The sequence below is a fragment of the Python bivittatus genome, unplaced genomic scaffold (assembly GCF_059951505.1).
Source record: "Python bivittatus isolate LINGU-HERP-01145 unplaced genomic scaffold, Pbiv_v1 ctg000330_np1212, whole genome shotgun sequence".
NCBI classification, from domain to species: Eukaryota; Metazoa; Chordata; class Lepidosauria; order Squamata; family Pythonidae; genus Python; species Python bivittatus.
In genome coordinates this window covers 39,001,791-39,026,040 of record NW_028277058.1, presented here as the reverse complement: position 1 = coordinate 39,026,040, position 24,250 = coordinate 39,001,791, and the positions used below count along the sequence as shown (strand labels likewise).

Below are 24,250 nucleotides of genomic sequence, written 5' to 3'. Positions count from 1 at the left end.
ACTGGAAAGGCCAGTGCAATTTTGTCAGAAAAATGTATGGGGAAGTTGAATTTGTAGAAGAGATTGAGATGCACTACATTTTCATAGCGCTTTTAGCCTTTCTTGTTCTCTCTCATTCTCTTTTTAAAGGCTGAGCAGGTTTGGTTAAACAATCATTCAAAGATCTGATCTCCATTAATCAGTATGTGGAAGATAAATGACTTGCCTGCCAGGTTAATTTACAATATGAGAAATATTCATCATTCTTAAGATTATTTTTATGCTCTTAAATTGATAAAGTTTTCAAGGATTACCCATATAATGATCAAACACTATGTTTAATCATTAAATTTGATGGTGGCCAGTTGTCCCACTCCACAGGTGGCTGGATGTGAGATTCTGTATGTGGAGTTGGATGCCAGGGATAAGCTAAAGATGCTGTTGGTGTACTACATCAACATCCTTAATAAGGCTGCCTGTCCAGGTTAGTGGTGGACCCCCCAGCTTTTGGTGCAGGGGATCTTTAATCTTGATACCTTGGTCAGAGAACAGGGTCAGTTCAGGATTTCATAGATTTCATGACAACTGGGGGCTCATCACAAATTATCATAGGGCTGATGTGCATAGGGGGACACATGGCTCTGTTGACCTTCATTGAGGAAGACAAATTAAGAGGATCTGCCCCAGCTGCCTTACAGGTTGAAAGCCAATGCCTTGTTTAGGGTTACCTATTTCTTGTTGGGGAATAATTGGGTGGAAAATCTCCTTATAGGGCACTGTGACCTGTCTGCAAAATACTACATCAATAGAGTAGCAGTATTTCTTGTGCAGTTTTGTTAGGTGGCTGATGGGAACACTGTTTTGTAATGGTTCTGCTCCTGCTTGAGCAACACTCACTGCTTGAGTCCCAATCAGTGTTGGTGAGGGAGTAGAGGTTGAACCCTTGGACATTTTAGTGTGGAGTGCCTTGGGGCTTCACTGTCTCCCCAGTTTTGTTAAATATCTACATGAAACTGCTGGGAGAGATCATCTGTCAACTCGTGGTGAAGTATTATCAGTATGCTGCTGATAACCATCTTTATATGTCTACCCAATGTTGTATTACAGAGACAGTGGAAAGCTTGACTAGTGCCTGGAGGCTGTGAGGAACTGGATGGAATGGAACAAGCTTGGGATGAATACTAGCAAGATGAAGATACTGCTTGTTCAGAAGCCTTATATTCCAGAATTCCTCCATTTCAACCTCTGGATGCAGTGGCACTACAGTACCCCTGAAAAAGCAAGCCCACAACTTTTTTCAGGGGGTCATTCTGGACTCATGGCTCCTATGATCAGGAGTGCTTTTGCAGTGGTGCACTAGATGTAGCCTTTTCTGGATCAGGAAATTGTGGCAATAGTAATTTATACCTTTGTCACCTTGCAACTAGATCACTGCAACTCACTTTAAATGGGCTGTCCTTGAAGACAATTCAGAATGCTTAATCTTTGAGAAGTGTAAACGTCAATCAGATAATTGTTAAATTTTAGATTTTTTATTTAGATTTTTTCCCCCTGCCTTTATTATTTTTATAAATAACTCAAGGCAGTGAACATATCTAATACTCCTTACTCCTCCTATTTTCCCCACAACAACAACCCTGTGAGGTGAGTTGGGCTGAGAGAGAGTGACTGGCCCAAAGTCACCCAGCTGCCTTTCATGCCTAGGGCAGACTAGAACTCACAGACTCCTGGTTTCTAGCCTAGTGCCTTAACCGCTAGACCAAACTGGCTCTTTGATCCCGCATCCCACTTTGAACAGGGAGATTTATAAATATATCCATTCTAAGTATCTTTGCAATGTTCCACTTATGGAGATACAGAGTTTGTGAATCAAAGGCTGTTCAGTAACAAAGGTTACAACTCCAGGAGGATATATGTCATGAGGGAGTAATCATGGCATGTATACAGGAAAGATGGCTTAGCAATCAAAGCTATTGTGGCTAGATACGTTGACCTTTACATTAAACAGGCAAGCAAAGGCAGAGATATTCAAGAACCACTGATGACCTGTAGGTATGAGCATGTGGGACCCATATAGAACAATAGAAATTAAAATTTCCTCCACAAATTCAAGGTATTATTACCTATAAAGCTTGTGTCCTTGTTACTTCCTGAACCTTCAGATACCTGAACCTGGGAAGTGACAGCATATAATTATTGCAAATAAATAATGAACTACACTTGATCAATGCACCCAAATGATATCATCACAACAGCTTCTTTCTAAGGTAGAAGCCACCTGTCTGTCTGTCTTCTATCTATCTAACCATCTATCTATCTCTATCTATTTACTGTATATGTCATCTCAATCACCTAAGTAATTCTAGGCAGAAAACCACATTCTGTATTTTCAAAGTGTTTCTAATAGCTAGCCTTGTAAAGGACCTTTTCCAATTTATTTTTCACAGGACTGCTGGAAAAAAAATCGAATATACCTAGATTCCTAAGAAAGTTATGATTAAAAAAAAAATCCATCCTTCTTCCTCCATTAATGTAATTCTAGACAGTGGTCCTGGACATAATTTTACCTTCTCTTGGTAGAAGTGCCAAATGATTCCTATGGAAGAAAATGGTACATTAAAAGTACAATTGGAAGTTGATTATATAGAGAGAGCAAGTAAACTCTGTGCCTCATACCATTTCTGTTTCGGGCTAGGGATAAGCAGAAAGGTGAACCTATTGTATGCCAAACCTTGCATCATAGACCAGTTAAAGGAAAACTCATTTAACTGTGCCCCAATTTTGTTTTAATAATAGGAAGTGATGAAGTGGCTGTGGTTCTACTTCATCTGTTTTTCATCCTGTCTCTCAGTATTGTGTAGGAAGACTATTGTCCTCATGTTTTAAAAGAGAAGTAGCATAAAATATATTTAACAACAATAACAAGGCAAAAGAGAACTGCAGACACATGTCTGAATCCAGCAAGGAGAAGAATCTGGTTATGGGAGGGGGAGGTACCTGAATGAGAAAACAGCAGACGGAAAGGATTAAACAGATCCTCTGATTGTCATCATACCAGTACAAAACTCTACTTTCATTTGTTGTTGTTTTTCCTGGATCAGAGAAAGAGAGGGAGATGATTGGAATACCATAACGTATTTTTGCATTGTAATGCATAGTTTTGCAACATTCTGGCTTGAAACTTTACATCTCATCATCATTGGATGCCCTCTAGACTTACCTAAAACAGTTCTGCTGAAGCCTCTGTTTATCTGTGAATGAGCTTAGATGTATGTGAGTACTAGGTCATGGCCTATATAGCGGAACAGAAGCATTGTGTAGTTTAGGGATGAATAACTCTGAGCAGAGATTTCCGCCCTGCCTAGCACTCTATTTCTAATTCTTCTGACACTCATCAAGCTGCTCCTGGTTTGGGAGATACAGTATATCACACAGATTAAGCCAACAGAAGCCTGTTTGGCTTTACTGTAACAAAGTATCCATTTGAACACAAGGTAATATACCTGTGGTGAGATTTTAGTTCAACACATTCTGTTAAATGGAAGAAATCTGAATTGGGTGGATTTATGGTTTAGGATAACTCTTATGAGCTTGATAGCATTTTGAAGACAGCAGGAGGACAACTTTTATGTCAAACTGAAATAATAGAGACACCTAAAGTAAACAAAGCCATGCTGACCAATGACATCAGCTCCCTTATATCTACTGTAATCTTAGTAAACTTTCTTTGCTAATTGCCAAAGGGGGGTGGGGGTGGAGATCAAGGAATGGAGACTAAGTAAGAAAGCAGTGATATCAATCAGGTCTTGTTTCTCAACAAATGTAAGCTGGTGTTCTTGTGTCACTAACAACAAGAACCATACCAGCATCTGCTCTATTTGGAAGTTGACGTTCTTTTCTTTTTGTAAGGTGTGATGCCACAAGGAGGAGATGCACGGCTTTGTCACTGTGATTATTCTTTTACAGTTCTATTCCTTCCTCTTAAAATGTACCTTTCTCTGGTCACCCTGGAGCTTCATTTTAGAAGGATGTCTTGCAACCCTCTAGAACAGACACAATTCTAGAAATATACACTATCCCAGGAACAAAAGTACTGGAAAGATGATGGCTAGGATGGTGCACTCAAAGCTCTCCCTCTTTTTTATGTTTACACATTAAAAACAAGTGGAGTTTCAATCATACCACTGTGACTGCCATCTTGACTTTTTTGACCACACCCTGCGGACAGCCCTGCACATAAGCTTCACTCTCTCCCCTGAGATGTAATGGTAAAGTTATCAGTAAAAACAATAGATAAGACAATTTTACCATTTAAAAAATGCTGGTTCAGAATGCAAACTTTCAGTATAAGCACACTTTCTGCTACAAGGGGCCTATGTTTCCCAAAATTCTGGTGTGCTTTTCAAAGCTGCTGTTGTTCCTTTCTATTTCTGTGTTTCAAAATTAGACTTGCCGGTTTTCACAACTGATGTTATGCTCTTACCCAGTTTGCCAAATTAAGCAGTAGAAGCAAATATGGTCCACTGAAATGGACCCAATATTCTCTGATCCCACTTTCTTCTCAGAGATGCTAGCCATTCCAAGAAGTTGTTGTCGGATATACACCTTTTCTTTGCTGTGCTTAGAAACTAAGATACATTATTCAGAGCATTATAGCATGAGGGGAGATGGAGATCAGGCCATCCTTCAGTCCTAGCATGTACCACCACAAGATCTTTGTGTGCAAAAGCTGCAGACATCAGTTCTCATAAGGAACAAGGAGGCATCAAATCACCACCGTACATAAATACTGTTTTCTGTATCCTTGAATTGTTTTATTCTCACCCACCAAATTGGCAAATATTCACCTACAATTCACACCAAGCAAACAGAGTGGAAAATTGGGAGGAGGCATTTCATAACTGCTCTACTTAGGTCCATTCGCAGGTGATAGGCTTACAGAGAGTCTGGAAAATGGGGGCCAATTGCCTGGGATGAAGAGGATAAATGAAGAGGATAATTCATTACAAGAAATGCAGATAAGGAAAAGCAGGCAATAGAAGTTTAGATTTAGGAGAAGCAGACTCTGTGATTAAGTTCCATGTGTGCAGAATCACGGATAGACCACTGAGTGCAAGGAACTTGTTCTGGTTTCCTAGCTCCAAATGTATTTTTGATGATGATGATGATGATGATGATGATGATGATGGTTGGTCACACAGTCAGCCAGATGTTTAGACTGGATTTGGCATTTTTGTCCACCTATCGAGTCCTTCCAAAGGACCTGGGATAGGCAGATGTTGTTGTTTGATGGTGTTAAAGGTGTTGCAGGATATAAGCTGTTCCAAGTAAAGCTGGTTTTTGCAATTGACTGATGGTGATTTTGTCAATGCTGATAGTGTTCAAGTGGTGCTCCAGATGTTTTGGGATTACACCCAAGGGGCCTATTACTATTGGTACTATCTTTGTTATTATTATTGTTGTTGTTGCTGTTATTTGGTTTGCCCAGGTTTCAACTCCATAACTGAGGAATGCTGTTTAAAATAACAGCTCTCGAGCCTGCAGTCTTGAACTTTGGCCCCTTTCTTTTATGCTTGTTGAGTAATTTCTGGTAAGCATGCACTGGGGAGCAAGAGGCGTCCAGGGTGTTTGGAGTTTCTCTTTGACCGAGGAGGAACTATCTTTGGGAGCAGATACCAAGTTGCCTATTTCAAGACTGAATTTAGGGTCTGGATTTCACTCCTCAGACTAGACAGACTTGATTGGATGATTCAATGAACTCTTCTGATGCAGCATTTGTTGTTAAGGAGGGAGCATTGGGGAAGATACTATGGAATTATATACACGAAAACATTATTGTTCCTGATGTGCAATTCTGCAAATAGGAGTAGAAACAATCCAGTCCACTGGGCAGTCCTCCTTGAAAAAAAAAATCAATATAGCTGATCAATATCTCAGTCTAATATTTTTCCAAGTGTATGTCTCCACAGGAATCACTCCAAAGGCACTCATTTGGAGGAAAGTATTACTGAAACTGGCACTATGTTTATACATGAGACTTATGCCAACTCCAAGTTTGGATTTCCTTAATTTCTTATCTCATATTGCTTTGCACAAGCTTCAACTGCAAGAACACACACTATTGAGGGACTGGCTCAGCAGAGTGTTCCTTCTGAGCTTATCACATGCCAGAAGAAGAGGAACAAGGAGAGTGAATATGAGAATAAGAGATCCACAGCTTCTAGTGTTCTTGCCCTGCTTTTCTCCTATTCTGTCACTGCTGTTTTCATCCCCCCCCCGAAGATTATGTACTTTTGCTTCAGTTCATTATTTATCAAACCTATAATGAAATAATTATTTCATTCATTTTTCCCCCTTTAATGGTGACAGCATGTATCTGATGTTACCTGATGTCAGAATCTAAGCAGTTCTCAAGAACTGAGCAAAATCTGAGAGCATCATTTATGTATGTATGTATGTATATATATAAAAATAAATAAATTACCATGTTCCAGTTTTCCTTGTCTGACTATCTTGGGTGTGATGTCATACCACTGCTAAAATTCCCAGCCAGTATGGTCCCTGGTGTCATGTCTGGATGTGTCAGGCCTTCAAGGTAGATCAGACCAGGAATCCGATGTCATGTAAGTCAGTACTACTTTTATTGTAAGGCTATAGTAACAGAATCTTGAAAGTCTGAATACACTTCCCCCCCTCCCTTTATCTATATGAGAACTAGGGAAGATCTTGTCTGAGATGTTTACTCAGGTTACATTCCTCCCCCGGACTCAGTCCTCTTTTATCTGAGCATTGCCTTGGTGGTGGTTCTTCCTGCTGTTCCTCAAGGCAGTTCCCTTGTTCCCTTACAAAATGTGGGAAGTCCTCTCTCTGATTCTGAGAAAAAAACCTGAACCTCTGTCTAGTTGTAGGGAGTTCTTGTTTCAGAAGTGCAGGCTCAGTTGGCCACTATTTATGGAGTGAATAGAATTTACAAACCAAAGCTTATTCAACCAAAGCTTAAGTACTGTAAGAGCCTTCTCTAACAATCTGCAGCTGAGTCGTCAATGGGATCTGAAACTCAAACCTGAAAGATTCATTTAAAATCATTACTCTACTTAAAACGACGACTTGTTTTATTCACTGAAACCCTGAATCTGATATACAGACATTGGCCTGGCTTACTGCATTACTATGTTGTTCGATAACCCAGTTATACTCTAGGGAGGTCAGCTGATCATTCTTGCTAGGAATTCTGGAAGTTAAAATCTAAACACATCTGCAGGTTATCAGAGTGGGGAAGTACTCCAATTCTACTACACAGACAAGTCTTATAATGGAAAGTGTCATCCCACTTAAGAGGAGTTTGTGTGTGTTTCTTCACCTCCAAATGCAATTACTACATTATTTACCCATGGCTGGACGCATTCTCCTTTATCATATCTAGAAAGTCAGCATGACTTATTCCATGTAAATTGTACCTTAGAAGAAGAAACACACAATAAAGTTCAGAATGCACCAACTTTTGATTATAGCAACAAATCCATACACTTGTTATTGTATTACAGGTGCAGTCAAGGTACTGGTTATCACCAATAAAGCCCTGAATGGCATAGGCCCAGGTGATTTGTGGGACTGCCTCTCTCTAAGGCAGTGTTTCTCAACCGTGGGAACTTTAAGATGTGTGAACTTCAACTCCCCACCACGGCTGGCTGAGGAATTCTGGGAGTTGAAGTCCACACATCTTAAGTTCCCACGGTTGAGAAACACTGCTCTAAGGGTATCTGCCTGTTCCACTAGATCTGATAGGGTGGGCATGCTTCTGGTCCCTTCTGTTGCCCTCTAGGGGACCTAGGCAGTGCGCCTTCTCAGTAGCTGCTCCTGCCCTCTGCAACACCCTTTCCCCTGAAATCTGGCAGGCCCTCACCTTCTTAGCTTTCCCCAAAGCCTTAAAGACTTGGTTTTTCCCACGAGTATTGGGATAGTATGAGGCTGGGGCCCATTAAAAAAATTCTTGTGGATGTGTGGGGATGTGTTGTGGTTGGGGATGCCAGGAATTTCTGTGTTGTTGGTTATTTTTAATGTTTTTATTATTTTATTTTATTTGTGATCTGCCCAGGGTTACGATGCATAAGATGGGTGGCTATATAATTTCCTCCCCACCCAATAAATAAATAAATAAATAAGTGAAGCAGGATCCATGATTTTTCATTTCTGTATTACTGATTTACAGCATCTTCACAGCATCATTTAGTCATTGCTGAAGTACTGTAACATAAAGCTGTATGCATTGTTGTCATCTAACTTCTGTGTTAGATCCATGCCCCTCCTAGCTGGTCAAGGCTGCCTGGGAGAGGACATGTAATTGGGTCTGGGCAGTGGTTAATTCCTCTTTAAGGGAGGGGGTGGCCCCGGCAGCTCTCAAGGAGGTGGTGGTACATCCCCTCCTCAAGGGGCCATTGCTCAACCCAGCTAATCTGGATAGTTTTTGTCCAGTCTCCAACCTCCCCTTTTTACGGAAGGTTGTTGAGAAAGTGGTCGCATGGCAGCTTCAAAGGGTTCTGGATGAAGCGGATTATCTGGACCCCTTTCAGTCAGGATTCAGGCCAGGATATGGGACTGAGATGGCATTGATCACACTCTTGGATGACCTCTGGCAGGAGCGGGATGGGGCAGTGCTTCCATCCTTGCTCTTCTTGATGTTTCAGCGGCCTTTGATACCATCGATCATGGTATCCTTCTGGACCAGCCTTGGGAGTTGGGGGTGGGTGGCACTGTGTTGTGCTGGTTCTCCTCCTTCCTCCAGGGTTGGTTCCAGCTGCTGTTGATAGGAGGGGAGAGATCCAGTCCACAGCACCTACTGTGTGGGGTGCCACAGGGCTCGGTTCTCTTGCCCCTCTTATTTAACATCTACATGAGGCCACTGGGAGAGGTGATCCGACGGTTTGGGGTGAGGTATAATCAATATGGTGATGACACCCAGCTTTGTATCTCTTCCCCGAGCTGTCTGAGTGATGTTGTGGATGTCCTATCTCAGTGCCTGAAGGCTGTAGGGGCCTGGATGGGGTGCAATGGGCTTCAGCTCAACCCAAGCAAGACTGAGTGGCTTTGGGTGTTTGGGCCTTCCAGTACCAAGGTTCTTCCATCTTTGGTTCTGGATGAGGTGGCTCTGTCCCAGACAGACCTGGTACACAATCTGGGGGTTCTCTTAGACTCACAGCTCCTGCTGGAAGAGCAGCTAGCAGCCATGGCTAAGAGGACCTTTGCACACCTCCGGGTTGTGCGTCAGTTGCGTCCATTCCTGGATTGGGAGGCTCTACTCACTGTCACTCATGCCTTCCTGACCTCCTGTTTGGATGATTGCAACATGCTCTACATGGGGCTGCCCTTGAAGAGCATTCAGAAGCTTCAGCTGGTACAGAATGCAGCTGCCTGGGTTGTAAATAGTGTTGGCTACTCGGCACATATAACACCACTGCTTCAGGAGCTGCACTGGTTGCCGGTGTGTTTCTGGGTGCAATTCAAGGTGCTGGTCGTCACCTATAAAGCCCTTCATGGCTTGGGACTGGGTTACCTTAGGGACCATCTTTTCCCAGTTGTTTCTACCTGTCCAATCCAGTCCTGCAGGTTGGGCATGCTCCGGGTCCCATCAGCCAAGGAATGTCAGCTGGCGGGGACCTGGAGACGTGCCTTTTCTGCTGTGGTGCCTGCCCTCTGGAACATCCTCCCTCCTGAGATTAGGATGGCCCCGACCCTTCTGGCTTTTCAGAAGGCCTTGAAGACCTGGCTTTATGTCCTGGCCTGGGCCCCCGAATGTGGGAAGGGCCCCATTTCATGGTTGTGTTACCACCGATGCTTTTTTAAAGATCTCTTGCCTACATTTATATTATATTTAATTTTGTACTGTTTTTAATGTTGATTGATTTTATTGTTAGCCGCCCAGAGTCACTGGTCTGAGATGGGCGGCTACATAAATTGAATGAATGAATAAATAAATAAATAATTTTTGGCACAGTGATGTCTGGATGACTCTAAAAGTTGATAGAAATCACTAGTGTGGAATGGATGTTAGTAAAATGATTACTAATCTGACTTTAGCAGTAGTAAAGAGGCACATAGGGTTGCAGTGGAGAACAGCAGTGAATATCAGAACCAATTATAGTGTCAACAGAATTCATATGATGTCCTTTTTTAAAAAAATCATTTTGATGCCTTTGGTTGCAATAATTAATCCAAAATAAAGCCAAAGGTAATAATAAACTCTGGAACAAGAAGAGCAGACTGCTTTGGTGGCACATCCAGGAAGTTCAGAAGAACTAAGGTGAAGAATATTAGCCTTCTAATATTGACACAATTATGGTGTCAATAGCTAGAAGACTGAAATGAACAGAATATCTTTCTTTTCTCAAAAATATATGTTACTCCAAAAAAGATGGAAGGGTGCAAAGAGATTTCTGAGATAGAAAACAGTACAGTGGTCACACTCAGCGTAATTCTGCAGTGTAATTCTACAATCAGCTGATTGATGGAGCTTTCATTAGCTTTCAAAGAGAGAAGGCCAGAAAATGTGATCTCACAATACCAAGATGATGAAGACAGAAATCCATTTAAATTTCTGGTCTCAAATCAATTTCAGAAAATATATTTCTGGACCTTTTCATAATATCCACAAAACTTTAAGCTAGTAATGTGCTTTTGATTACTTTGAAAAGATTCCCAGATCTGAGTGTTTATCCTGTTATTTCAATAGAAGCTAAACCAAATCAGCATAAACCTAGGATAGTTTTACAGGATATATCTAAAATGCAGATTAAAGAGAGAATCAAATTATTGTCTTTTAAAAGGGGTGATTTCAAGCAGTGTTGTTACATTTTATTTCAAATAATTATGATAGAAAGGAATTAGATGGGACAGATGAAGGTTAAGATTAAACAAAAAGACAAAATTAATAATTTTTATTTTAACTTGCCTATTAAGTGTGCAATGTAAAATGGTTACATTGGTTTAATCTGGACATTTTAGGGATCCCTCACTGATTGATTGACTAATTGACTAAATAAATAAAACAGGGCAGAAATGTTGTCAGGTCTAACAAATGTCGGAATCTGGTCTAACAGCATCTAAGTTTTTACAGTGCTAACAAATATGTTGAACCTATGCTTGTAACTGAATTTGACAATAGTAACTGTACTGATGGGGGGCAATACAATTATTTTATTGCTTTTGTTGCTTTTCAGTGGCCCTTTCCATTTCTGAAATTCCACTGAAGTGAACAGGAATACAGCAATGTAACATGAAGGGTTAAACATTGCTGCCATTTTTAAAAATAAACTTGCAAGAGACTTCAACAATATATAAGTCCAAGAAGTAATAATAATAATGAGAAAACATTAAACTCCATCCATAATTGTTCTCTTAACACCATCTGTTCATACCACTATCTGCCAATGAATAGAACTTCTGACCTTTAAGAGTTTTCACACACCATTTCAGCTTTTCAGTTCACCAATTTGGTTTCATGTCTGAAAGGTCAATTTTGGCTCCTAATTCTTGTCATAATCCACTGCAGAATTTTTCTTGTCATTCATATGGCTTTCTCAAGTGCTCAGTTCATGTTATGTGATAAATTCTGGCTGACTCTTGGAGACTCTTGTGAACTTACATGTCCTATTGAATGCAATAGGATTTATGGCTTACAAATGTTTTTAGTGACACATTTTATTTCTCTGATCATCCTGCCTTCTTCCTATAATTTACCTAGAGTTCCTCCCCTTTTTTATTACTTCCCATATTTGTATATTAATAGTCTTTCCCCCCATTCTTGAATTATTCTAATGTCACAAGCAGTTTTGCAAATATCTCTGTCCCCTTTTCAAATTTTATTTTTTCTCAATTTTCCTCTCCCTTTATCTTACTACATACAATACTATGCATGAATTTACTAGACAGGAACTTTTAGCTAGCAAGTTTCATGCTGTTTTCTCATACTTTTATGATCACACAGGCTTTTATGTTTGCTACTGCATAAGGGTGCTTGTTTCTATTAATAGCAGTTAAGAAGTTTATTGACCATACTAAATAACCAGCATAAAAAATACAGAGAAAAGGTAAGAGAAAGGGCTAAATCTATTTTCCCCCAAATTTAGACAATTATATACACTTTTAACCTATTAGAAATAGAAGCTAAGTGGACCATCACAAAAGCAAAGGGAACCACTTTTGGTACCCCCTTCCTGCATAAGTTCAAGCAACGCAACCAAACATTTTGTAATTTGGCTAGAAAATGCTGAAATCCTTCCAGCATTTTCCAAATGCCAACTGGTGCAATACTATTCTACGATGGAGACATTTTCAGAGGAATTCTTAGGTGGAAAAGGCCCTTCGCTGCCAGGAACTGAGACTGAGCAATGGGATACAGATAATTTTGTCATTATACTGAAACCTATCAAGCATTTAGAACTAGTGGGAGTAAATATATATCTATTCTATGAAGTACCTATTTTACAATTTCAAAGAGACGTCTACAACTATTTTCCTCTTTTAAATAGCAAATCACTTCCATATTGTTGCCAGGAAAACTATATGGATGTGTCCATATAGCCTCCTAGACTGAGCTCCCTGCTGAGTAGAGCTCAGAGCCCTGTCTGATTCAGTGTGGATTTGGTACAAGGAGTCAGGCCTTCCCAGGCACATTATCTGAATAAAGGTTTGTTTCTGAACTGTTTTTATCTCATTTCTCTTTGCATGTTTTGGTGGAATGTGGACGCTCAGTAGCTGCCTAATCGATAAAAGCAGGGAAGAAATCAATGCATGTCAGCCATTAGTTCTAAATAGAGGGCAGGCTGTTAATAAGACATACCAGCTGAAAAAATGCTTTTTGGGCAGGGGGGAAGGTTGTTAGGAATATAGGTAAAATCTTTGGGCAAAATCAAACTCAAGGATAACAATAATGATGAATCATATTTATGAATTCTTATGCAGTTATGCCAGCAGCTATGGGCTTTCTCTTATCTATAGACATATAAGGAAAAGTGAGAGTTTTACAAATCAAATACTTTTTTTTTGCTGCAAATCAAAATAAGCAGAACACTTCTATGTTCTTAAATGGAGATATCTGTACAATGCTCTGAAACTGGGGGAAGATCTACTCTCGACTTATTATGTACTGCTTGGAAAACTTGATACATCCATAGTCAAAATACCTTATTACAAAAATCTGACATGGAAACCTTAGGGAGTTTTTCTTTGCAAACAGGAAGTAAATATTTAAGATACTTTGAGTTCATTTAGATGGCAAGATTTGCAACAGATATAGTCCTTTGTAATGCACATAGAAAAACATAAGCCAGCATTGCAACGTTATGCCAGGGAAACTACTGTATAAAACAGAACAGCGAGCCTTGTTGAATTCTGTTGGACCTTTGGACTTTGACTTAGTACAGGCTTTTTCAGATGTAGTAAGAGACATATAGCTAAGATTTGACTATAATACAGTAAATAAGATGATGCTAAAGCAACACTCACCCCAGAACTCTGCTGAGGTAGAGGAAGAAACATTAAGGAGCATATCTCATGGATGTTTTTCAAAGGAGTAATGTCATCTATTGAAACACCAGGGTGATTGGCAGACTCCCCTTTCTCTGGCAAGGAAATGTTGATAACCCTTTCAAGTGTAATTATTGTTTATGACAGATTAATACTGAAGGAATCAGAGAATGAGGGAGAAAAATCAAGCAAAAACTGGATGTTTCTTTCCTTTCTTTCATGAGGCTGTTCATTGTAGCCCTTTTTTGCAAGATCGTTGGCATTTTTAACTAAGAATTAAAGAGTACATTATATACAGCTAAATCAACCCTGCGCTATACAAACAAGCAATGCACCCCATATTAAAAATGGAACTTTGGGTGTGAATATAAGAAATAGACATGGACTCTGGAATACTTTTTGATTTTCCAGTAGAGAAATCTTTATAATTCAGAGGATTGCTTCAGCATTTTCCCATAAATTCCTTCCTTCCTTCCTTAAAAAAGAAAGGTCAACAAAACTGGAAGACTCCAGCAGAAACAGAATTTGCTAGCCATGTTATTCAACATGCTGACAGAATGAAGTGAGATAATTACTTATTAAAGAATTATTTATGATGCATCTAAGCTCAGATTTTTCCATTTCCGGGGCAGGAGATGAGAAAAATGAGAGAATCACAAATGAGAGAAAATCATGGTAGCAATGTGAGGACAATAAATGTGCAAATACATTAAAGCTGGAATTGGGTCATTCACAGTGATTCTCACAGAGCAGTGATATCAGAGACATTTTTATTGAAAGTTTATTTTGTTCTATAGGGTGCAAGTCTGTGATTATTTCTACTCTTTAGATAAGAAGCTCACATCTTTCTATACTGCTCTTACTATAATGATACTAGGCCTATATTCATTACTAGTATTGCCAGGGCTTTTATGTATTTCATCTGTGGGTAGATACATGTGTGATAAACAATTGTCAGGGCTTTTATGTATTTCATCTGTTGGTAGATACACGTGTGATGAACAATTCCAAAGTTGCTAGGTTTTGTGCTACAGTTTGTTACCTTCAAATGTTAATTATTGTTTAAAGCTGAATGCAGTCATTGCTCTGTCACTGCTTTTATCCCTTTGCTTTTAATTCAGCTTTAATTTCTGTACTTTGTATTTATTTATTTTCTTTTAATTGAATGTGTATGCTGTTGGCAGTGCTGGTCTTGTGACCATAATAAAATGAAATGCTGGTTGTTTCTCATATGCAGGTGCAGGTGGCAATGAGAAATACAAATCAGTTGTTTCCTGATATGCTGAAGCTACTTCCCAGAGTTTCCATCTGGGGTTGCTTGTCAGCTGTAGACCCCAGCAACAGAAGTCCAAGAAAAGAAGCAGCTACTTTAAAAGGTTCCTGACAGGTGCCACATGCATATCCATGCATTCTCTCAATTACATTTTGCCCATCAAATCCAGATCTTTGCACAGCCCTACTGCATTTCACTCTTGGAGCTCACAAGCCCAAATTCAGCATCAGATTACATCACTAAAAATGAAGAAAAAAAAACTTATAAGGCAAGAGAAGCAAATAAATGGAAAATGCTATTTCTGTAATATTGCCACTTGACTGATTTGTGTCAAAAGCAGAATGTGGGCAATGCTGAATTTCTAAAATGAAAAGTAGTGTGTTTTTAATCAACTTAGAAGACATTTTAATCCTTTCCCACTGGCTCAATATTTGTCATTAGTTTTGATAATGGTGGGGCTTAGGATATGACAAAAGAAAGTTACCACATTTTTCAAAATCTGAATTCTTATAATTTAAATTCAGTTCAGAGTTGAATCCTGGCTGTAATCCTAGGAAATAGGCAGAATGCCCAGTGTTGTTCTCACAGTTGTTCTCATTAATATCATACGTATGGGTGAGAGGCCAAGGGTAGATTGAAGCTCTGCAAAAGAATGTCATGCTTTCTGCCTTTGAAGCACATGATTTTTTATTTGTTTAACCTATTTTTGTCTTTAGTTCATTTTCAGATGCTCTTGAATACATGGTTTATCATGTATAAAGGGGCGGGCAAGGGGCGGTATGGCGGGAGCCAGAGGGCAGGCCGTTTCAGGGGAAGACGCCCCTGATGCGTTATACCGGTGGCGTGTTCCGGCCCTCAGAGCTCAAGCCCAGACCCTGGTCAGCAGGCCTACAGAGGCCTGGGCTTTCGTCTGTTGCTGCTGAATGCCAGGTCAGTCAATAATAAGGCCCTCCTTATTTACGACCTTATTGGGGAGGAGCAGGCTGACCTGGCATGCATCACTGAGACCTGGCTGGCACCAGAGGGGGGAGTAGCCCTCTCGGGATTGTGTCCAGCCGGGTTTAGGGTGTGGCACCAGCCGAGACCCCAGGGCAGGGGAGGGGGAGTGGCAGTAGTCATCAGGGAATCCCTATTGGCCTTCAGGGGCCCTGCTCCACAAGTTGCTGGATGTGAGACCCTGTTCCTGAGGTTGGGCACACGGGATCAGTTGGGAGTGCTGCTGGTGTACCAGCCTCCCTGCTGCATAGCAGCCTCCCTGCCTGAACTGCTGGAGGCCATCTCAGGGTTGGCAGTGGAGTTCCCCAGACTTATGGTCTTGGGGGACTTTAATCTCCCATCCCTGGGGTTGGCCTCAGAGGCGGCTCGGGAGTTCATGGCTACCATGGCAGCCATGGGTCTATCCCAGGTCATCGATGGCCCGACCCAGGACAGTGGTCACACCCCAGACATGGTTTTCTTGTCAGAGCAGTGGCAGCGTGATCTGGTGGGGGATTTTACATTATCCCCCCTGTCATGGTCAGATCACTCCCTGGTGGCGGCAGGATTCTCCTGTGCTGCCCCCCTCCGCAGGGAGGCGGGACCTATTCGAACGGTCTGCCCCTGGCGACTGATGGACCCGCATGGGTTCCAAAGGGAGCTGGGGGTTGTTCCTGAGGCCTTGCTGCATGGCCCAGCGGAGGCTCTGGCCGCAGCCTGGAATAAGGAGGCGGCTGGGGCCTTGGACAGGATCGCGCCTGTGCGTCCTCTCTTGGCCCATCACTCCCGGCGCTCCCCGTGGTTCACGGAGGAGTTGAGGGAGCTGAAAAGGGCTAAGAGACGTCTAGAGCGCCACTGGCGGAAAACTCGGGACGAATCAGACCGAACACAGGTTAGAGCGGCTATTAAGGCCTACCTAGTGGCGGTAAGGGCGGCGAAACGTCAATATTTCTCCGCTCTTATTGCATCCTCAGAGTGTCGCCCTGCAGCCCTGTTTAGGGTCACCCGGGCCCTCCTGGGAAAAGGGGGGGCGGAGGACTACTTGCAGGGTCGTGCAGAGGAATTTGCTGAACACCTGATGGATAAAATTGCTCAGATCCACTCTCAGTTGGAAGCCAAGCGTGGAGTAGGTCCAGAAGAGTTGCCCAGGGAGCGTTCTTGCCCAGTTATCTGGGAGCGGTTTGATCCTGTTGTCCCTGAGGAAGTGGACAGGGTCCTCAGGGCTGTCAGTGCGACTACCTGTGATTTAGATCCGTGTCCCTCCTGGTTAGTTAGATCCACCAAGGAGGTGACCCTAGGGTGGGTCCTGGCGGTGGTTAATTCATCCTTGCAGGAGGGGGTGTTCCCGAAGCCTTTCAAAGAGGCTTTGGTCCACCCTCTCCTCAAGAAACCGTCGCTAGACCCCACCCTCCTGAACAATTTTCGTCCAGTCTCCCACCTCCCCTTTTTAGGGAAGGTGGTAGAAAAGGTGGTCGCGCGGCAGCTTCAGAGGATCCTGGAGGAAACGGATTATCTGGACCTCTATCAGTAAGGATTCAGGCCTGGTTATGGGACAGAAACAGCATTGGTTGCACTTTTAGATGATCTCTGGAGAGAGCGGGATGGGGGTAGTACATCCATCCTTGCTCTTCTTGACCTCTCGGCGGCTTTCAATACCATCGACCATGGTATCCTTTTGGGTCGGCGGCAGGAGTTGGGGTTGGGTGGCACAATGCTGTGCTGGTTCAGCTCCTTTCTCCAAGGCCGAACCCAATCGGTGTTGATAGGGAGCGAGAGGTCCAGCCCCCGGCCCCTACTGCGTGGGGTGCCACAGGGTTCAGTGCTTTCACCGCTCCTATTTAATATCTACATGAAGCCGCTGGGTGAGATCATCCGGCGCCATGGAGTGAGGTATCACTCCAACTATACCTCTCCATCCCAGGTGCCTTAAGTGATGCTGTGACTACCCTTTTGCGGTGCCTGGAGGCTGTGGGGGCCTGGATGGGGGACAACAGGCTTCAGCTGAACCCTGGTAAGACGGAGTGGCTGTGGATACGGGGAGCCTCAAGATCTAGGACTTTGTCATCTTTGGTTCTTGACGTGGTTCCACTACCCCAGACAGACCCGGTGCGTAATTTGGGGGTTCTCCTGGACTCACGACTCCTGCTCGAAGAGCAGGTGGCAGTCGTGGCCAGGAGGGCCTTTGCACGACTTCGTGTCGTGCGGCAGTTACGCCCCTTCCTGGATCAGGGGGACCTCCGCACGGTCACTCATGCCCTGGTCACCTCTGGGTTGAACTACTGTAATGCACTCTACATGGGGCTACCCTTGAAGAGTATCCGGAAGTTACAGCTGGTGCAGAATGCGGCGGCGCGGACAGTTCTTAATGCCCCTAGGAGGGCACATATAACACCGCTGTTGCGCGAGCTGCATTGGTTACCAGTTTGTTTCCGGGTCCAATTCAAGGTGTTGGTCATCACCTTTAAAGCCTTTCATGGCAGAGGACCAGGTTATCTGAGGAACCGCCTCACCCTGGTCACTTCAGCCCGTCCCACTCGGTCCAGCAGAAGGGGCAGGTTGCAGACCCCACCGGTCAGGGAATTTCGATTGGTGGGGTCTAGGCAGAGAGCCTTTTCTGCTGCAGCGCCCGCCCTATGGAACATCCTGCCTCCTGAGGTCCGGTGTGCCCCCTCCATGGCCTTCAGGAAAGGTATTAAATCCTGGCTTTGCCAGAAGGCCTGGGGGCCAGAGGGGGGCCCGCACCTGTGGAGATGGCTGGTGGGATGATGGGTTGCCCCCCACCCCAGTATCTTACAGATTTTTATAGGGCCAAAATTAGAGGAGGTTGTTTAGGGTGTTTTTAATATGTTTTTAAATTATTTATAGTTTTTAGCCATCTTGGAGAGAATTGTATTTCTTCTTTTTTATTGTGAGCCGCCCAGAGTCACCCGTGGGGAAGATGGGCGGCATACAAGCCAAATAAATAAATAAATAAATAAATAAATAAAGTAAGTAAGTAAGTAAGTAAGTAAGTAAGTAAGTCCTAAATGGGTGGAAGGACCATGAGGGGATAGAAATGGCCTATGAAATTGATAAGGGGATGGATCTGATCTTAATAGTTAAACATCAGTGCAAGTGGAATTCCCTCTAATTTTACAGAAATCAGTAGCTGATTTCACATTTGCACATTTACAGAAAACAGTAGCTGATTCCACATTTGCATAACAATATACATTGACGTGGCTGGTTTTTATACATGGGCAGTTTTTAAGCAATCCTGTTAACAAAGTGGGAAGAATTTCAGTTGCTGGGTTTGGATGTGTAATCAATTGTTGTCATTATCACTCTTTCACTTTAGGCCATTGTGCTATGTCACGTTATTAAAAATGCCCTATGTGTTAGCAGAACTGTCTGGAGGCAGAAAATCTGGCAGCATCTGTTTATACATATTGTAAAAAAATGTGTGGGTATCTAGAACTTCACAGTTGCCGCTTTACTGCAGTGTCCATGGAACTGCTGAGTACTGAAGGAGAACATGCAGGAGAACATGCATTTTTTGGAAGATTTGGATGAAAAATTACAAACCCACAAAGTCCTTCAAAACTAGAAAATCACTTACTGATGAGCAACCTACTGTAGGGGCACATGCTTTTTTGCAACTTCTATTTACCCTTCACTCTTTTGGGTTTGCTTAACATTTCTTGCATAAATAGGTTAGAATAAAGGATATTTGTAGATCTCCTAACTGAGTGTGATAATTCCTACAAATAAGAGCAAAGTACAAACCTTTAGGCTTGGGGCAATTCTGTAATGTCTGCTTATCTTCCATGCTGTTCCCAACTGTTTCTTAAGCCAACTTCAGAAATTCCCATCTGAGTTGTTATGTATTAGCAGCAGGACCACTCTGGTGCTTAGCCAAGATAATGGCCATCATAAGGCCTGACTGTCTGTGTAGGGAAAGCAAGCCTCGCTGGTACATAGTCTACCAGTGCCTGCCTTCTCCCTTTAGGTGTTATTCTGTTTTATTAGTCCCTGTGCCTTTCCTTTGTTTCCCCAGATGTTTGCTCACATGAATATCATTCCACCTTCTCACATTATTTCCTTTGACACTAACTCAGACCCTTTCTTGTTCCCCTTATTGTAACGTACTGTAGCTGCTCTGATGCTACAGTAATCAAAGAAATAGGGAACTGGTACTATTCTTACCATTAGCAGGGAATGCTGCATGTAGCACAGCTATGATTAAGGCTAGTCTATACTTCTAGCTTACAAAACAGTGATACTGTATGTTAAAGTCTTGACTGTCTGAAGCCACAATGGGCAGCAGAGTTTAATATTTATTTTTTATTTTATTTTATTAAATTTTTCAACCGCCCATCTCCCCCCAATGGGGGAACTCTGGGCAATTCACAACAAACATTAAAAACATAAAATATATAAATACATAAAACCTTAATTAAAAACATTACTAAAAAGAAAGAGAGACCAAGAGGATGAAAAATCTGAGGCTGCAGGCAGAAGGCCTCTATGGGGCTAGCCATCCCCATGCTTGAGCCATCCCTCCCCACCCCAGGCCAGGTGGCAGAACCAGTTCTTCAAAGCCTTACGGAAGGCCAGGAGTGTGGGAGCTAATCACACCTCCTGGGGCAGAATGTTCCAAAGAGCAGGGGCTACGGCAGAGAAGGCCCGTCTTCTGGACCCTGCCAGTCAAAGTTCTTTCACTGAGGGGGTCCGAAGCATGCCCTCTCTGTGTGATCAGGTGGGATGGGTTGAAGTCATAGGGGAGAGGCGGTCCCTTAGATAACCTGGTCCCATGCCATGTAGAGCTTTAAAGGTGATAACCAACACCTTGAATTGGACCTGGAAGCAAATTGGCACCCAATGCAGCTCGCGGAGCAGAGGCATTACGTGGGCCCTCCTTGGGGCTCCAACAATAGTCCACGCAGCTGCATTCTGGACTAGCTGTAGCTTCCGGATACTCTTCAAGGGTAGCCCCATGTAGAGCGCATTACAGTAGTCTATCTGGGAGATAACAAGGGCGTGAGTGACTGTTCGAAGGGCATCCCGATCCAGGAAAGGACGTAACTGATGCACAACCCAAAGTTGTGCAAAGACCCTCTTTGCCACGGCTGCCACCTGCTCTTCAAGCAGGAGCCGTGAGTCTAGGAGGACCCCCAGATTACGCACTGGGTCTGTCTGGGGCAGTGCCACCCCATCCAGCACCAAAGATGACAAAATCCCGGATATAGAGGAGCCATTAACCCACAGCCATTCCGTCTTATCAGGGTTCAGCCGAAGCCTGTTGTTCCCCATCCAGACCCTTACAGCCTCCAGGCACTGCGAAAGGGGCCACGGCATCACTTACTTCCCCAGGGATGGAGATGTATAGCTGCGTATCATCAGCATACTGATGATACCTCACCCCATGATGACGGATGATCTCGCCCAGCGGTTTCATGTAGATGTTGAAAAGGAGCAGAGAGAGAACCGAACCCTGTGGCACCCCACAAAGGAGGGGCCGATGATGGGACCTCTCGCTCCCTATCACCACCGATTGGGATTGGCCTCGGAGAAAGGAGGCGAACCAGCACAAGACTGTGCCGCCCACCCCCAATTCCCTGAGCCGTCCTGACAGGATACCGTGGTCGACGGTATCGAAAGCAGCTGAGAGATCAAGGAGAGCACGGATGGTCGCACTTCAACCATCCCGCACCCGCCAGAGGTCATCCATAAGTGCGACCAATGCCGTTTACATTCCATATCCGGGCCTGAAACCTGACTGGAAGGGATCCAAATAATTCGTTTCCTCTAGATCCCTTTGGAGCTGTGATGCCACCACTTTCTCAACCACCTTCCCCAAAAAGGGGAGGTGGGAGACTGGACGAAAATTGTCCAGCACAGTAGGATCCAGGGAGGGTTTCTTGAGGAGGGGGTGCACCAATGCCTCCTTAAAAGCATCTGGAAACACTCCCTCCTGCAAGGATGTAGTAACCATTGCCTGGATCCAACCACGTTACCTCCCAAGCTGCTTTCACCAGCCAGGAGGGGCATGGGTCCAGATGGCAAGTGGTGGCCTTCACAGTCCCCAGGATCCTGTCCACTTCCTCAGGAGCAACAGGATCAAACCATTCCCAGATAACTGGGTAAGAAGAGTCCCTCGGTGTCTCCCCAGACCCTGCCCCACGCTCGGAGTCTAACTTGGAACGAATCCGAGTGACTTTGTCTTGCAGATGCTCTGAAAATTCCTCTGCACGGCCCTGCAAATGAACCTCCATATCCCCCTTACCAAGGAGGGACCTAGTGATCCTAAACAGGGCTGCGGACGCAATAAGGGTGGAGAAGTAGAGGTGCTTCGCCACTCTTATTGCCACAAGGTAGGCCTTGATAGCGGTTCTAACCTGTGTTCGGTCAGATTCGGTCTTTGCTTTCCTCCAGTGGCGCTCTAGATGTCCCTTAACCCCGTTCGGCACCCTCAACTCCTCCGTGAACCACGGGGAGTGTCGGGGCCGATGTGGCAAGAGAGGCTGCATAGGTGCGATCCTGTCCAAGGCCCTGGCCGCTTCCCTATTCTAGGCAGAAGCCAAGGCCTCTGCTGGACCATGCAGCAGAACCATGGGAATATCCCCCAGCTCCTTCTGAAACCCTGACGGGTCTATCAGGCGCCGGGGGAGGACCAATCACATGGATCCGGCCTCCCTGCAGAGGGGGGTGGTATAGGAGAAACTCAGGGTCACCAGGACGTGATCTGACCATGACAACGGGGAAAGCTGTAGATCTCCCCTCAGATCACTTTGCCATTGCTCCGACAAGAAAACCAAATCCGGCATGTGGCCACTGTCTCGGGTTGGGTCCCGCACAATTTGAGACAGGCCCATGGCTGTCATGGTAGCCATGAACTCCCGAGCCGCCTCTGAGGACCGCCCCAGGGACAGTAGGATGAAGTCCCCCAGAACCATAAGCCTGGGGAACTCCACCACCAGCCCTGAGATGGCCTCCAGCAGCTCAGGCAGGGAGGCTGCCAGGCAGCAGGGAGGCTGGTACAATAGCAGAACTCCCAACTGTTCACGGGCACCCAAGCTAATAAACAGTGTCTCACAGCCAGAAACTTGTGGAGCAATGTCCCTGAAGGCCACTAGAGATTCTGGGACCACAACAGCCACCCCTCCTCCCCTGCCCTGGCCTCTCGGCTGGTGCCACACTGAGAACCCAGCTGGGCACATTTCCGAGAGGGGCACCCCCCCCTCGGGCCCCAGCCAGGTCTCAGTAATGCATGCCAGGTCTGCCCCCTCCTCGGTGATCAAGTCACATATGAGGGGGGCCTTGATGTTAACCGACCTGGCATTAAGCAGCAGCAGCTGAAGGCCAGGGCCCCTACGAACCTGCTGACCAGGCTCTGGGAATGAGCCAGGAGGGCCAGAACACGGCACCGGTAACACACACCGGGGGCGTCTTCCCCGAAGATGGCCCACCCTCCAGCTCCCGCCATATCGTCCCCTACCTGTCACCACCTCGATAGAGTAGCCCACCGCATAATCCCTGGGGGCTGTAGGCCCAGATGCCTCCACTCCCTTGCTCCTGGGGCAAGGGTCCCTCCTTCCAGCCACTCATCCTCATTCACACCCAAACACTCGCAGGTGAGGGAGGGTCGCCCCGGCACACAAGCTCGCGCTCTCAGTGCCACCAGGACCCACCCCCCACCAAACCTTACACTCCCACACACCCTCTGCCACCCTGCACGGCCTCTCTCACTAGTCGGGAGGGTGGAACTCCCATTCACTCCCTTGCACCTCCTGTCTCCTACCCAGAAGGTGGATCCTGACCCTCATATCCTCATGCACTCCCCAGACTCCCTCCCAGACTCTCAATCCTGGGAGGGAGTCCCAGACTCACACTATCCATAGGTCTATTTGTGGATGACAAGGGCATATGGAAGATTGCAACCTGGAAAGAGGAATAAATAAGAAAGAACTTGAATTAATAAATGAAATGAATAAAAATAAATAGATATATTATACGTCTGTGAAACTAAGAAAAACTAGAGGACTGTAATAGAACTGAAGTGGTCTGATCTTATGAAATGGAGCTGATGAATATATGTAGAAAATTGAAGGTTTGGATTCAGTTATGAAAGAGCTAAAACATATATCAGAAAATATGAATTGGTGTCACTTAGATTGTTGTGGGTATGTATGGAAGTAGGAATTCATATGTTGATGATGGTTGCATGCTACATTTCAGTGAATTGTGAAAATGAAAGCACCAGAGATGAGTTTTGGGGAAAAAATGTGCAACATTCTGGATGAAAGTGATTTGGAAAAAATTTTTTTTTTCTTCAGTGTCATATATGGGTTGGTGGGAACATGACTTGAAAGTACAGTAAAACTGATTGCACCATTTGGAGATCGAAGAATGAATGGTAATTGGGGTGTTTTTGTGAGCATGTACTTAGAAAAATGTTTGTTTGATATTAAGATATAGTTTAAGTACACTGTGAGTCTATTCATATATAAACACGGAAAAGCA

The 24,250-nt window shown here is 44.0% G+C and overlaps 1 protein-coding gene and 1 pseudogene across 1 annotated transcript; one reads left to right on the top strand and one right to left on the bottom strand.

The window, feature by feature from the left end:
* The first annotated feature begins 15,339 nt into the window (after positions 1 to 15,339).
* Positions 15,340 to 18,952, top strand: LOC148215954 (uncharacterized). Its single transcript, XM_088141511.1, has 3 exons — positions 15,340 to 15,388; positions 17,616 to 18,193; positions 18,887 to 18,952. Exons 1-3 carry the CDS (start codon positions 15,340 to 15,342, stop codon positions 18,950 to 18,952), a joined length of 693 nt encoding a protein of 230 aa, XP_087997637.1.
* A 3,247-nt stretch (positions 18,953 to 22,199) lies between these two features.
* Positions 22,200 to 23,335, bottom strand: LOC148215953 (uncharacterized; annotated as a pseudogene).
* Positions 23,336 to 24,250: the final 915 nt, after the last annotated feature.

Coding starts and splice junctions, on each gene's coding strand:
- LOC148215954 (XM_088141511.1), top strand. CDS start 15,340: ATGCCCAGTGTTGTTCTCACAGTTGTTCTCATTAATATCATACGTATG. Junction 15,389..17,615: donor CATTAATATCATACGTATGG/GTGAGAGGCCAA, acceptor CCGCTGGGTGAG/ATCATCCGGCGCCATGGAGT. Junction 18,194..18,886: donor GTTTCCGGGTCCAATTCAAG/GTGTTGGTCATC, acceptor CTAATTTTACAG/AAATCAGTAGCTGATTTCAC.